At 41.6% G+C, this 12,535-nt stretch overlaps 1 protein-coding gene across 9 annotated transcripts in view; it reads left to right on the top strand.

The window, feature by feature from the left end:
* TANC2 (tetratricopeptide repeat, ankyrin repeat and coiled-coil containing 2) overlaps positions 1-12,535 on the top strand; it is a 654,191-nt gene that overhangs the window by 567,162 nt on the left and 74,494 nt on the right. For all 9 annotated transcript variants that reach the window (XM_019548480.1, XM_019548478.1, XM_019548477.1 and 6 more), the window contains one exon: positions 9,634-9,742. In XM_019548480.1, coding sequence (XP_019404025.1) covers positions 9,634-9,742 — 109 coding nt within the window. The remainder of the gene's footprint in view (positions 1-9,633; positions 9,743-12,535) is intronic.

Raw genomic sequence — 12,535 nt, 5'->3', positions numbered from 1 at the left:
TCCTGGAAAAGCAGATTCACTGGGCACAGTGTCAGCTGTCTGGATTCTGAAATGGTTTCATTCAATTAATGGGAAGAAAAGACATGGCTGTAAATCAGGGAACTAGGAATTAGCAGTGCACAGGAGCACAAAGTAGCTATATTGGGCTTGATTCTCACCCTTTTTCACCACTTTGACAATATAAAAGTTTGATCGACATCCACTCTAAATCCCATTTATTTGGCCTGAGTGACAGAAAGGCAGCTTAGTATAATACAAAATCAGGCCCATAATCTTTGTCTAGCTTATTTTTCCATTTGTGCATTGTTCATTACAAGCTTTGGGTATGCTGGACCTTTATGTCTGAGGATATATGTCTTGTCCCTTTCTATCTGTGGCTGGAAGCCAGGAAGGAGGGTGAGTAAGGAAACGTTCTAGGCAGAAGGAATCTAGTAAAGTGGAAAGTTGGAGCCGTAGCTTTAAAGCTAATATTGCTTTCCTTAAACAACTGGTTCCTTGGTCAATGTTAAAGAAAGCCATTCTTCCTGTGATTCTTTTGATTGATACATGATGTAATAAAAATGACAGAACAGCTCAAATAAAGAGCTGAATTCCCAACCTGCATGAGAAAATCAGTCTTTCCAGACAATGTGCTCAGGAAAGATCTGAATAAATACATTTTACAGCGTGCCTTAAAAGAGGGAAAACAAACAGCCCACCCCCAACCCTCTCTGGCTTTGTTGTACCAAAAGAGGAAGGAAATGTCTCTCCTATCCTGAGGACAGTACAGCCATTCAGAACTGGGTTAGTGGAAGGTTTCCAGTTGATTCTAATGGCTGAGCAGGTGAAATAGAGGATCTCCATTCAGCCAGGACATGGCCCATATAGGTCTTTTGAAGGTTAATTGCTTTCAGTATCTGTTGTGGGTAACAAATTACCAAATTACTAGTTTTGTACATAAGTGTCCGTTTCTCTGTTTCTGAATGTTCTGGCCCCCTTGGGTTTTCACTCTCAATCTCTCCACAGATAACTGTATAGTGCTTTTGTGATTTGGATCAATATTTACTAAGGACCACGATGAAACCACGCAATTTATGACCATGCAATTTATGTTTACTGATGTTCTCAAAGTACATTTGAACTTAAGTCTCCAGTGAGCAATTTAGAGAAAGGAAAGCTAGACTAAACTGACTTATTTTTTCAAGTGTGGTACACTAATTTTTATCTCCTCTAATGAAACATTAGAATGTGAAGCCTGTGTGTTTTCCCTGAAAATATATACATTATAGAGAGTAACAGTTCTATCACGAGGCTCTGTTACACAAGTAGATTTTAGCTATTCCTAGTAATGAATTGCAAACTGTTCCAGATTAATGAAAACTATTAATATTTGTTTTCTTATTAATATTTGTGTTTATTTTGACTTTCCCAGGGGCATCTAATTCTTATCTTTTCCCTTAAGTTGCTTCATGTATATGAACCTTTCACCTGATTCTCATATACTCTTTCCCTTTACTCTTGTCTGACAAGTTTTGTAATTTCTCCATCAGCAGAGGCCAGCAAAACAGTAAAATAATCTGTCTTCACAAAGAGTGATTCTCAGTCATCAAATATCACTCGGGTTTGACAAATTTAACATGCAGAAATTCCAATGGGAACTCTTCAGCACAGTGTAAGCTACAACTGAATATGCAAGAGGAAACATGGCAGATGACCCTATGAAATCAGTTTTTAATAATATTCTCACCCAGAAATCTTCCAGTGCCTTTGACCTTCCAAAGCCCTAATTGTAATATCAGGAATTCAAAAATGATATATTAGAAGGGCAACATTTTTTTCGGAAATTTATCTCATAGCTGTTATCTAAGATTTTTCCCTCCTGTTCCCTCACTTGCGAGACCCTAGGGTTCTTGGCTGTACTTATAATTTTGACTCTGTATCATCCTGTTAAAGGCATGTTTTTTTTCCACTGGTGCTAGCATTAAGAGTTCTTGGGTCTTATGCATTTTACCTCTCCATTTCTTCATTGTTTGACCATGAGCTGGAACACGATAGACATGGCTTTCCAAGAGACTGAGCTGTTCTGTTTTCCATCATCCTAATCCTATATGGCAAGGGTTTTCAACCTTTTTGGATCAGTGTACCCCCAGCAGTTGGATGCAAACCAGTGTACCCCCAGTGGCTGAGTGCTGGGGGGGGTGGCACATGTCCAAACGTGGAGCGGCAACAGCTGCCATGTGCGATCTTCCCCTGGATGGCAGTATGGGATGGTGCATGGCGGTGTTCTGTCCCCACCTGCACGTACCCCCTAGGGCCTTCTCACGTACCCCTGGGGGTACGTGTACCACCAGTTGACAACCCCTGATATATGGTGCTCTCTCTATAAATATATCTTATTCAGTTAGGCTATAGAGGTGCATTTCTACCCTGCCTTCATCTTAACCATTTACCTTGTCCATTAAAGTCACTGGGATTTTATAACATTTGCGATGCGTAGTTTTTCATAGAGCTCCCACAATTTTTCACTACACATGGTTCTTCTTTACAAGCCACAAAATTTGGCTCAACACTTACACTTATCTTTCTTTTTTCTTAGTTAGCATCTACATCTCAAAACTGTAAAGCAGTAGTTTTCATAATGCAGTGGTTCTCAACCTTTTGCACCTTACGTCCCACGAACCATTCTGGCAAAAAACCCTGGTCCCACCATGATAAAAACAAAACCCCACTTCTGCACTGTTCGAGATATCTGTTGATTCATCTATTTGAAGTACAAATAGCTTTGATTTTTTTCAATACAGCAATGACTTGAAGTCCTACCTACACGACTTCCGCGTCCCACCAGTGGGACGCATCCCACTGGTTGAGAAACACTGTCGTAATGGACTTACACTTAAAGCTTAATCTTTCACAGTGTTTTAGAGCTGCAAATTATCTTCAAAGAATGCGGTAGGCATTCCAGCTCTAAACACCTGTTATAATTTCTTCCTTCATCAAATTGTTTTAGCAATTAATGCTTCTAGGTATGTAAACTAACTTGTTCAGATTTATGGTAATTGGCTGCTAGGTACGTATGTTTGTCTAAGATCATTTTATTGCCTTAAGGCCATGTATTTGGATTTTGTCTTCACTAATGTTACATTTCATTTTTTCCTACTTTCTTCAAGTCTCCAGTAAGTCTTTGTACCATAACTCCTGAGCCCTGTGATAGTTATCAACATATCCAGAATACTGAAGCGGTCTAAATAAATTCTTCCCATCCTGAGAATTCTGCTGTAGCCATACCACTTTTTCTATAACTGCATTAAAAAGCAGCAGGAATAGTGAGTCTCTCTGGATTGACATCAAATGGGGCAGAGATTTCACTCCCTACTTGTACTCTACTTTTGGAACTATAAACACATCAGTAGAATCATCCTAATAATTTTCCGAGGAGCTCTGAATTCTTTTATTGTGGCCCAGAGGCTGTCTTGCAATATGCCGTCAGATGGTCTCTCAAAAATCTATAAAAGCTATACATTCCCATTTTTATCTGAGTAATTGGCAAAGAGAAAATATTTAATCACCAGTGGAACTTTGTTTTTGGAACCCACATTGGCAATCCTCTCCATGAAAAATTGATTATCAATGAAAATGGCATATAGGCCATAATGAGACACCGTGATAGCTCTGACATTTCACTTTGTCCCCTCTGTCTACAACATGGCTGTAACTATATCCTTCCATTCCCTAGGCATGTTCTAACTAGATATAAATATAGATTAAAATGCAGTCCTTTTGCTACTGCACAATATACATTTTACATTGGGCCAAATGCACCACACTTATTATTCCCAGTTTGAGATCTTGCGTTTCCATTATGTTTTGATTGTCATCAAGGGGACTTTAGAAAATCCAAGCCTTTTGCACTTGCCATTTGCCAGTACATTTAATATATATATGATTTTTTTTCCTGTTTCTTTGCCTCTGTTCCTTCTCCCACATACTACAAATATCAAACACCACAAGCATTAGTGTTTAGATAGTCTTCCCTGGAACATACAGTGCAGTAGGCTGTTCTTTCTGAGTTTTCATTCCTAGATCTGCTTGCTGATGGCATGATCCTGCAGCCTAAAATGAATCAAGCAACAGGATGGTTGTACAGAAACCAATCTTGCACCATGCCCTTATACATGGTTTGATCATTTGTGGAGTGGGTGTGGAATGTTCTGTTTCCTGTAGATGCACACACTAGCAAATGATGATCAAAACGAGGAGGAGCCCAGTAGAGCCAGAACTTGAATTAGCAAGAATGCAGCTACACATCCCCTTTATCCCAGCCTTCCTGCTGAAGGGCAGTCTGGGAGGAGGAAGATGTAGGCAAGAGCTCATATCATGTGGGATGCACCTGTTCTTTCTCCCTGCCTCATGCTCTTTTATACCCTGTCTTTTTATGAGTAAAAGAACAGGTACACAAGGACTACCCTGCTTTGTCCAGAGCACTATGCCTTATGTTTACACTTACCTGTATTCACACTTAAGCTTCTCTGTACTGCCCCTAGTTTTAACTTCTTTGTGCATGTCATCTCATACTGTGCAAAGACTTGCTGGGCCAAGGTCATTATTTCTGTAAGGTGTATTTGTCAATATGGGAAGAGTCTGAATTATGCAGGATTAACATGCAGTAGCACATCCCATTTCTGAGAGAATGAACAAAAGCTTCAGAGTTGGCAGCACTATTAATTTTTCACAAAAAGAAATCTTACATTAAAAATAGAAAACCTTGGATGATAAACTTTGCTGTGATGAAATTCAAAGCAAATCATTTCACTAGGCACCTTGATGCAGACATCACTGCTGCCAATTTCTTCTGAGCTTTAAAAAAGACTCTGCTGTTAGATTCAGTTTTAGTGTTCAATTAACACTGACAGAACAAGAGACTGCAGGTATTTATCAACAAGTCCAAAGTCAATGTTATTAGGCCTATGAAACATTGCATGGTGCTGATGAATACTACACTCAATTCAGCAATGGTTGATACCTGCCTTTTTTTATAACAGCCAGAGTCATGTACAAAATTATATTTAGCCATATACATTGCATTACCAGCTGCAGCTGGAAAGCAGTTTGGGAACCAATGCTGGAGCCTGGAATTGGAATTGCACCTCATCTTTGGGTAAAATAAGCCAGGCACATTAAGGAGGCCTGGATATCTCATTAATACTTAGCATTAGCATAGCTGACTTTGTGCTTGAAGCCCTTTCCAAAAGTTTTTTGATTCATCCTCACTAAGCTCTGTGCAACAAGCCAATAAATATCATTAGCTCCTTTTCAGAAGAAAGGAAAAGAGAGGCAGGCAGGTTAAACAATTAGGCCTATATGTTGAGTATGTTGAAGCCCAAAAATAAGGCTCTCAAGCTCCCCTTTCCATTCTAGTGTATGACTATGCCTCTCTCCCAGGAAGGGCAAGAAGCCAGGGTCTCTGAGTTAACTCAAACCACCAACCTTTGGGTTGGGTAAATGTGTTAGTCCATGTCCAACAGATTAGCATTCCAGTGTGAATCAGATTAGCCAGTTGAGATGAATTTGGTACATTAAAGTGATTATGGGTTTTCATAGTCTGCTGAGCTGGTATGGATAAAATCGTTACATTTGCTATACTCTTTGAGCATACCTGGATCTAAAAAAGCTCCAGCTGTACATCACAGTCTCTGTTTCCTTTTAATCCATTTTCTTCCTTCCATGTCTCTTTGATCATTTCTGAAGGTTAATCAACAGTGGGTGTGTCTACATGTGCACCTCAATGCGCAGTAGCCTATTTTACTGCACATTAGAGTGTCATGGCAAAAACCGTGCTAATATGTTAATGCGCAGTAAAGTTAGGCTACTGTGCATTAAGGCTAGGGACAGACATTACACATAAACCAATTCAAGTGACCAGAAACTGGTTTAAACCTGTAACAGAACAGATGTTCAGTGCACATAAACCAGTTTGAAAATGGCTGAGACCGGTTTGAAATAAATTTGGTTGAATGTAGTATCAGACTTAACTGATTTGGCTCAAATCGGTTTATTCAGTGTCTGTCCCAGACCCCTTGCTGATTGAAGATAAACCAGACACCCCCAGCATCCTGGCATGCTCTCTGGGCTGGGCAGGGTTTTCTGCTTTACAGCAGGGCTGGCCCTTCCCCTCTGCTTCCTGGCTGCAGCTCCAGCAGAGAATTGCAGGCACAGAGCATCCACCTGGCTTCTCCCTGCTAAGCAGGCATTATTCCCCGCTCCTCTCTGCCTTACGCAGACACTTCAGCATTAGCGAGCAGACCACATGCTGACTATGGCCTACGTTGTGAGAGACGACAGGTAGACAGGCTTTTTGAGCTAATCAACAGATAGCTTAATGTCCTTCTTTGGAAGAGCTGTTTAAGAAGAGCTCCATTAGTTAATGGACAGAGGCTTTGTTTTCTAAATGAGTTGATACTCAGTTAGGGGTGATAAACACTCTCTGCTGGGCTGCTTAGGAAGGGGGGAAATAATCAGAGTGTCCTGCCAGGGCCTGGCCATGCCCCACTCAGCTCAGCCCTGTGAAACTAAGGGCGGGCTGCTCTAGCACCCCCCAGCTTCTAGCCTGAGCCACTGCAGGCATGTGCCTGCATTTCTGGGATGTCTGTCCAGTTACTGATTTAGCCTCACCAGGGTAGACTAACCTGCGAAGATTGAATCAATTCAGACTCAGTACTCTGAACATTACTTTTTCAAGATTATCTTCTTTAAAGGTGCACAGTAGACTGTAAATAGAGTCTTCCAGGGGTAGGGGGGAGCTAAAAGTAATTTCAGGTGCAAGAACCACTACAAAGTTCCCTTCCATTTGTATGGTTTTCCAACCACATGAGTATTGTTCTTTGTTCATGTTTTTCTGTCCCTTATTGCTGTGTGGAAAATTCACACAAATAGGAAAGTGACTAACTTAACACAACACATATGTGAGGAAATCAGTGAAGCTAACAGGTCACAGAGTGCTGACAATTGCAAAATTATACAAACTGAACTGAAAGATGCATCTTTTAGGCTAGGAACAGACATTACATATAACTGGTATAAATAATCAGAAACCAGTTCAAATCTGTAACACAACAGAAGTTCAATGCATATAAATCACTTTCAAAATAGCCAGAACCAGTTTAAGATAAAGCTGGATGGATGTAGTATCAGACTTAGCTGATTTAGGTTAAATCAATTTATTGAACTTCTGTCCCAGATTCCCTTTAGATTCAAGTTAGCACACAATCCCCTAGCATCCCAGGATGCTTTGTGCCTCCCCTGAAAACCTCCCCCCTCCCTTTGCAGGGTGGGTGGGCTAGTCTGCCAGCTGTCTGCTCCAGTGTAGCAGGGAGGCTTCTGGCCTGGGCCACTGCAAGCATAGAAGATCTAGGGTTCAGGTTCTACCTTGCATGGAAAACAATTGAAAATGAGTTTTGTTTCCCATTCTGGTCTGCTAATGGGCACATGGTCATTTCCTGTGTCTGCTACATTATCTGGCAACTAGTCATCAGTCTCTGCTAAACTGAATCCTTACATTACCATGCAGAGTTGAGGCTCATTAATAGGGCTCTGAAGTAGCCTGTTGAACACCTGGCCGTGATCACACCTCCTTCATTTTTATTCTAGAAAATTCTCTAAGGATGATCATTTTCTTTAAATTTAAACATTCTGATAAGGCTCTAACATTATGGAAGTATTGTTGCTTTCTATTCCTCAGTTGCATTTAGACTAGTATAAGAAGTCATGTATTTTCCATTATAGTAGTTGTGCTTCACAGTGTGAGGAAGAGCCTATAAATAATTGACTTTTCTCACATATTTCAAAAAAACCCAAAAACAAAAAAACCCCAAGCACATGGACAAAACCTAGTACCACATATTTGTTAATTAGTGTAATTGGATGTGCTTGATAGAAAAAAGGCTGAACTGGCACCTGAGTATCCTGGAGGGTCCCTGTATCAGGGCTGCTGGCTCAGGGATGCAGTACTGCTTGTTGTAGCTCTGCTTTTCAAAGGATGTGTTCTACTGAATCTTTTCATGGAATTTTATTCCGTTTTAAAATATACTGTGTTTCAGTTTAAAATAGGAGAACGGTGTTTGTTTATGGAGAGATTCTCATGCCAAAAATAAGAAATCCGTTTACCAAACAAGTGGAGCACCCAAGTCAAAAAGGTTAAATATTAGAACCTTCTTTAAGGGCTTGTCTCCATTGCTTTATATTTTCTGCTGTCACAGTCACCACGACACAGTGGGTGCAGAAAGCCACCTGTCTGACCTGCTAATGTTCTACACATACTTTGTACAGGAAGATGTGACAACTATGGTTTACTGAGCCACCATCGTCTTGATCTACCAACATGTTCAGCCAGAAACGTGTGTGTTATGGTTACAAGTTACATCACAGGTCGCTAAAACTGAAAGAAGTTAATGAAATACATTTTTCCTTGACAGAACTCTGTGTAGAGTCCAAAGTAACTTGGCTTCCCATAGGGTCAGCTGGTTATCTTCTCCCTTGTTGAAAATGCCTTTATAAATATTAACAGAGAAACAAAAAACCACTTTGTGAAATTGTTTTGCACCAGCATGAAGTTTCACTACTGTTAAGATGATTTAACCATGGAGAACCTGCTCTGTTATTTAAAGGTATTCAATCAAAAATTGATTTTTTAAAAGTATCACTATAAAAAAAAAAAGATGACAACTTTTCAAAGTGCAGTTTTACTTTGTAAAGTGACTATAAAAATAGAACACAGGATTCTATGATACTGTATCTCAGAAGCATAGAGAAGTAGGGCTCAAAGGGACCTCAGGAAGTTATGTACTCCAACCCCTTGCTGAAGGCAGCCAAGCAATTCTATTTCATATCATCTCACATTACAATTAACATGATGTATTTTATAACTCCCAGCATGGTTTCTTCAGGGCTGTGCTCACCAGTAATAAAAGTTCTACAATTAGATAATGTTTTACACATTAGAATTCAGTCTCACTCATTTTCCCAGAGCTGGGTTGGCTTGTAAAAAATAAAACAAAGAAAGAGCACTGTTGTTCTGAAGCTCAGGAGGTAAACAGAAAGCAGATCTAATGAATAAAGGCTTATCCATACAAGAAGGGTTTTTTCGATTAAAGTGGGCTGTGAACTTGCTACTTCAGTTAACTTGCCCTCATAGAAAAGCCTAAAGAAGGTGATATGTATACATCACTTTTCTGACCATACTCACAACTTCAAATGAGTTGACAAAGAATGAAAAGGAAAAAGACAGTACCAGGTACTGTAGCTACAAAGTAAATATGAAATGAGGCGGCTGCCTCTCATTTAACAGGAATATTTTCCTAGCCTCAGCTTCATGATTCAGCCTTTCTTACATCAAGAGATTAGTGAGGTATCTTATAATGAAGTATGCTGGAGAAGTTTGCAGGGATACATCATGATTAGCGTGACACAAAGCAGTAGCGCAGGCTCTGTTGCAACCCTTTTCTGGTCAGAATTGACAATCCTCCTTGGTTTACACTGCAGCTTAATTCCTCCTGGCAAGACAACACATAGACTAAACAACGCCAGTGAAGTTGGAGCTGGAATTTAAAAATGAAGCAGGCTTCTTTGGAATACTGACATTTTTTTTAATTTTATTTCTAGGAGTGGCCACACGTTGCTTGCCTTCTGGTTTTCCCGACAGGAGGGGAAGCTAAACCGACAGCAGACAATTGAGCTGGGACACCACATTCTCAAAGCACACATTTTTAAGGTAACAGGAATTCCAGCCAAGGCTTACCCTTACCCTATCTCTGTTATACACAATCTGCTAGAACTAGCTGTATGAGGTCTTTCTTGTTGAAGTGTTGCTGCAAGGAATGACATTGCTTCAGGTTTCCAAAACACATGCAGAAAGTTAGCTTTGGAGAGCGGATGATAATTCAGATCTCTCAGAAACCAAATTGCCTATCAGACCATATGTTCACCCATCCAGGCCTGCACCCTTAAAATTATTCTTCTACTGCATAAGTTTTTGTGCTGTGTAGGATGAAGTCAATTTAATCATGCCAGGTTTCCATAAAAGACTGGAATAAGCACATAAAAGGATCTAGACATAAAGAGTTGTAAAGGGCTGGACTAATAGCTTTGATTGTAAAGGAGATAAAAGAGAGTGAAATCTCAGAACATGTCCTGTTTTGTTAAACTGCTGCATACAGAAGAGCAACTCGGGCTGTGCGAACTTTTGGTCCCCGATTTTGATTCAGCGGAGATTCAGCCCAATTTGGTGGCCAAATCTTTGAATCTGAATCAAATCAGGAGACCCTTTAATCTCTCCGAATTGAATCAGAACCCTCTGAATCAATTCGGAGAGATTCAGAAAGATTCAGAGATTCGGACACAGACACAGCTTTAAATTTTTTTCTATATACTTCCAAGGTACCAGGCAGCAGAAGTTGTGAAAGCTGCAATGGTGGGTCAGACAGAGCATCCCCCAGCACGCTCAGCAGCAGACCCAGAAGTGGACCAGAAGCACTTCAGTCCACTTCCGGGTCTGCCAGGGAGCACGCAGGGGGGCCCCTCCAATACTCACCCGGCTCAGCACCTGGTGCCTCCTGGGCCTGGGGGGGCACCCAGTGTCCCCCCGCAGCCAATTGCCGAGCCAGGGAGGTGTGGGGGGGGACCAGCGCATTCCCAGGCAGACCCAGAAGTGGACTGGAAGTAGTTCCGGTCCACTTCTAGGTTTGCCACCAAGCACATGGGGGGCCCCCTGCGCTCTTGGAGGACATTCCATCTGCCCCACCATCGCAGCGTTCATGAGCTGTGCTTGGTACCTCGAGGTATGTAGAAAAAGCATTTAAAGCTGTGTCTATGTCCAAATTGCTGATTCTCTGAATCAGCGTTAAATCTTCAGGTTCAGATTTGACCAAATAGAACTGGGGACAGTGATCTGAATCAACAAATTGAATCACTGCCCCAGGTTCAGGCCGAATCCGAATCCAAATTGAATATGGCCCGTTTTGTACACCCCCAGCAGCAAGTTATACAGGAACATAGGACTGGAAGAGACTTTCTGGGTCACTGAGTCCAGTCTCTTGGGCTAGAAACAGACATTCTAGGGGGACCATGGTCAGTTGTGCTGCAATATGTTGCGGCACAACTGATCACGTTCCAGGAACATCTACAGCTTGACTTGGGGTATGTCTGGTATGTCTGCAAGTGGAGAAAATCCTCCACTTGCAGACATGCCCCTGTTTTGAGGAGTGGGGAAATCTCCCACAGTGGTTCCTCCCTTCACATTTGCAGGTGTGCTTGAGGAAGTCCCTTTGCAAGGGGGATTCCTGTTGGAGTTGGAGGGGTTCCACCCTGACTTGAGCAGGGTTTTTCGCTGCCCAGTCAGATCCTGGGGATGGATCTGGCTGAGAGATTGTTTTAGCGCCCTGCTTATCTGTCTGCTTTGTTCTTAGACAGCTAAAAGAGACTATGCTATTTCATGATCTGCTTTCCCACACCTGACTTCTTTTATGTAAGCGGCTATATAATTTTGGTTGGAGTTTCCTTCTTTATAAAATGCTTTGAGATCTACAAATGTGTATTTATTTACAAACTGATAGTGATGGCAGAGGTGAGATACTGCAGGTTTCACCACTGTTGAACTTATTCAAATAAAATGTTGCTTATTGGTGGTTAATGGTTCATTTTTAATCTCAACACTAAAACTGAACTCCCAGGTGGTTCACATCTAAGTTCTTAGCTGAGCAGCAACATACACTAGCTTGGATTACATCCTTGTGTCCAGCACTGACCAATCGAAATATGAATCTGGTAGGTTACTGTAACTGCCACAGAAATAATATATAATTCCCTAAAATTAAGATGGTCTCTGGGAGCTAAACATCTCTGAAAATTGTGCCACTTATATAAGTGCCTATACCTGGATTTAGCTACCTGAGCTTAACTACAGGCACTGGCCAATAATCTTTAAAGCAGTTGGATAGTTCCATACATAATGGGGCCATGTTATCGTCCTGCTAGATCTCTTTATCTGATTTCACACACTGTATTACTACTCGTATACCAGGGTCAGCAACCTCTAGCCAGCGGTCTGGAACCAACTCTCAAAAAGGTCTGATCTGGCCTGTGGAAGTCTGATCGGGGATTGGTGTCATGGAGCTGCACTGCAGTGCCCATCCTCTCCACCATGTTTTACTCCACTGCACAGCCTGCTGCTCTTCAGAGTCTGGGCTTCCCCAACTGCAGAGGGGCTGGGAATATGATAGCTGGCCACTTGAAGGACAGGGAAAGGGGGAAACTTCCAAGCCACAGCAGGGGTGGGGTTTCGGGCTGTGCAAAGCTTTGGGTGGTCATTCAGTTTGAAGCAGATTCGGCCCAATTCGGTGGCCCAGTCTCTGAATCCAAATCAAATCGGGATTGAGTCAAAGCTTTCTGCATCTTTGGAAAAGATTTGGAGAACGTTGATGATTCCAACAGTGCCTGATGGCTGCAGCAGGGAGCTGCAGCCAGACTCGTAGTTGGTAAGTACTAGGGGCAGGGGAGGGGGGGGCTG

The sequence above is a fragment of the Crocodylus porosus genome, unplaced genomic scaffold, assembly GCF_001723895.1.
Source record: "Crocodylus porosus isolate Cpor-Errol unplaced genomic scaffold, CroPor_comp1, whole genome shotgun sequence".
NCBI lineage: Eukaryota > Metazoa > Chordata > Crocodylia > Crocodylidae > Crocodylus > Crocodylus porosus.
Note: the sequence above shows the minus strand (reverse complement) of the source record. Positions and strands in the feature narration are given on the sequence as shown.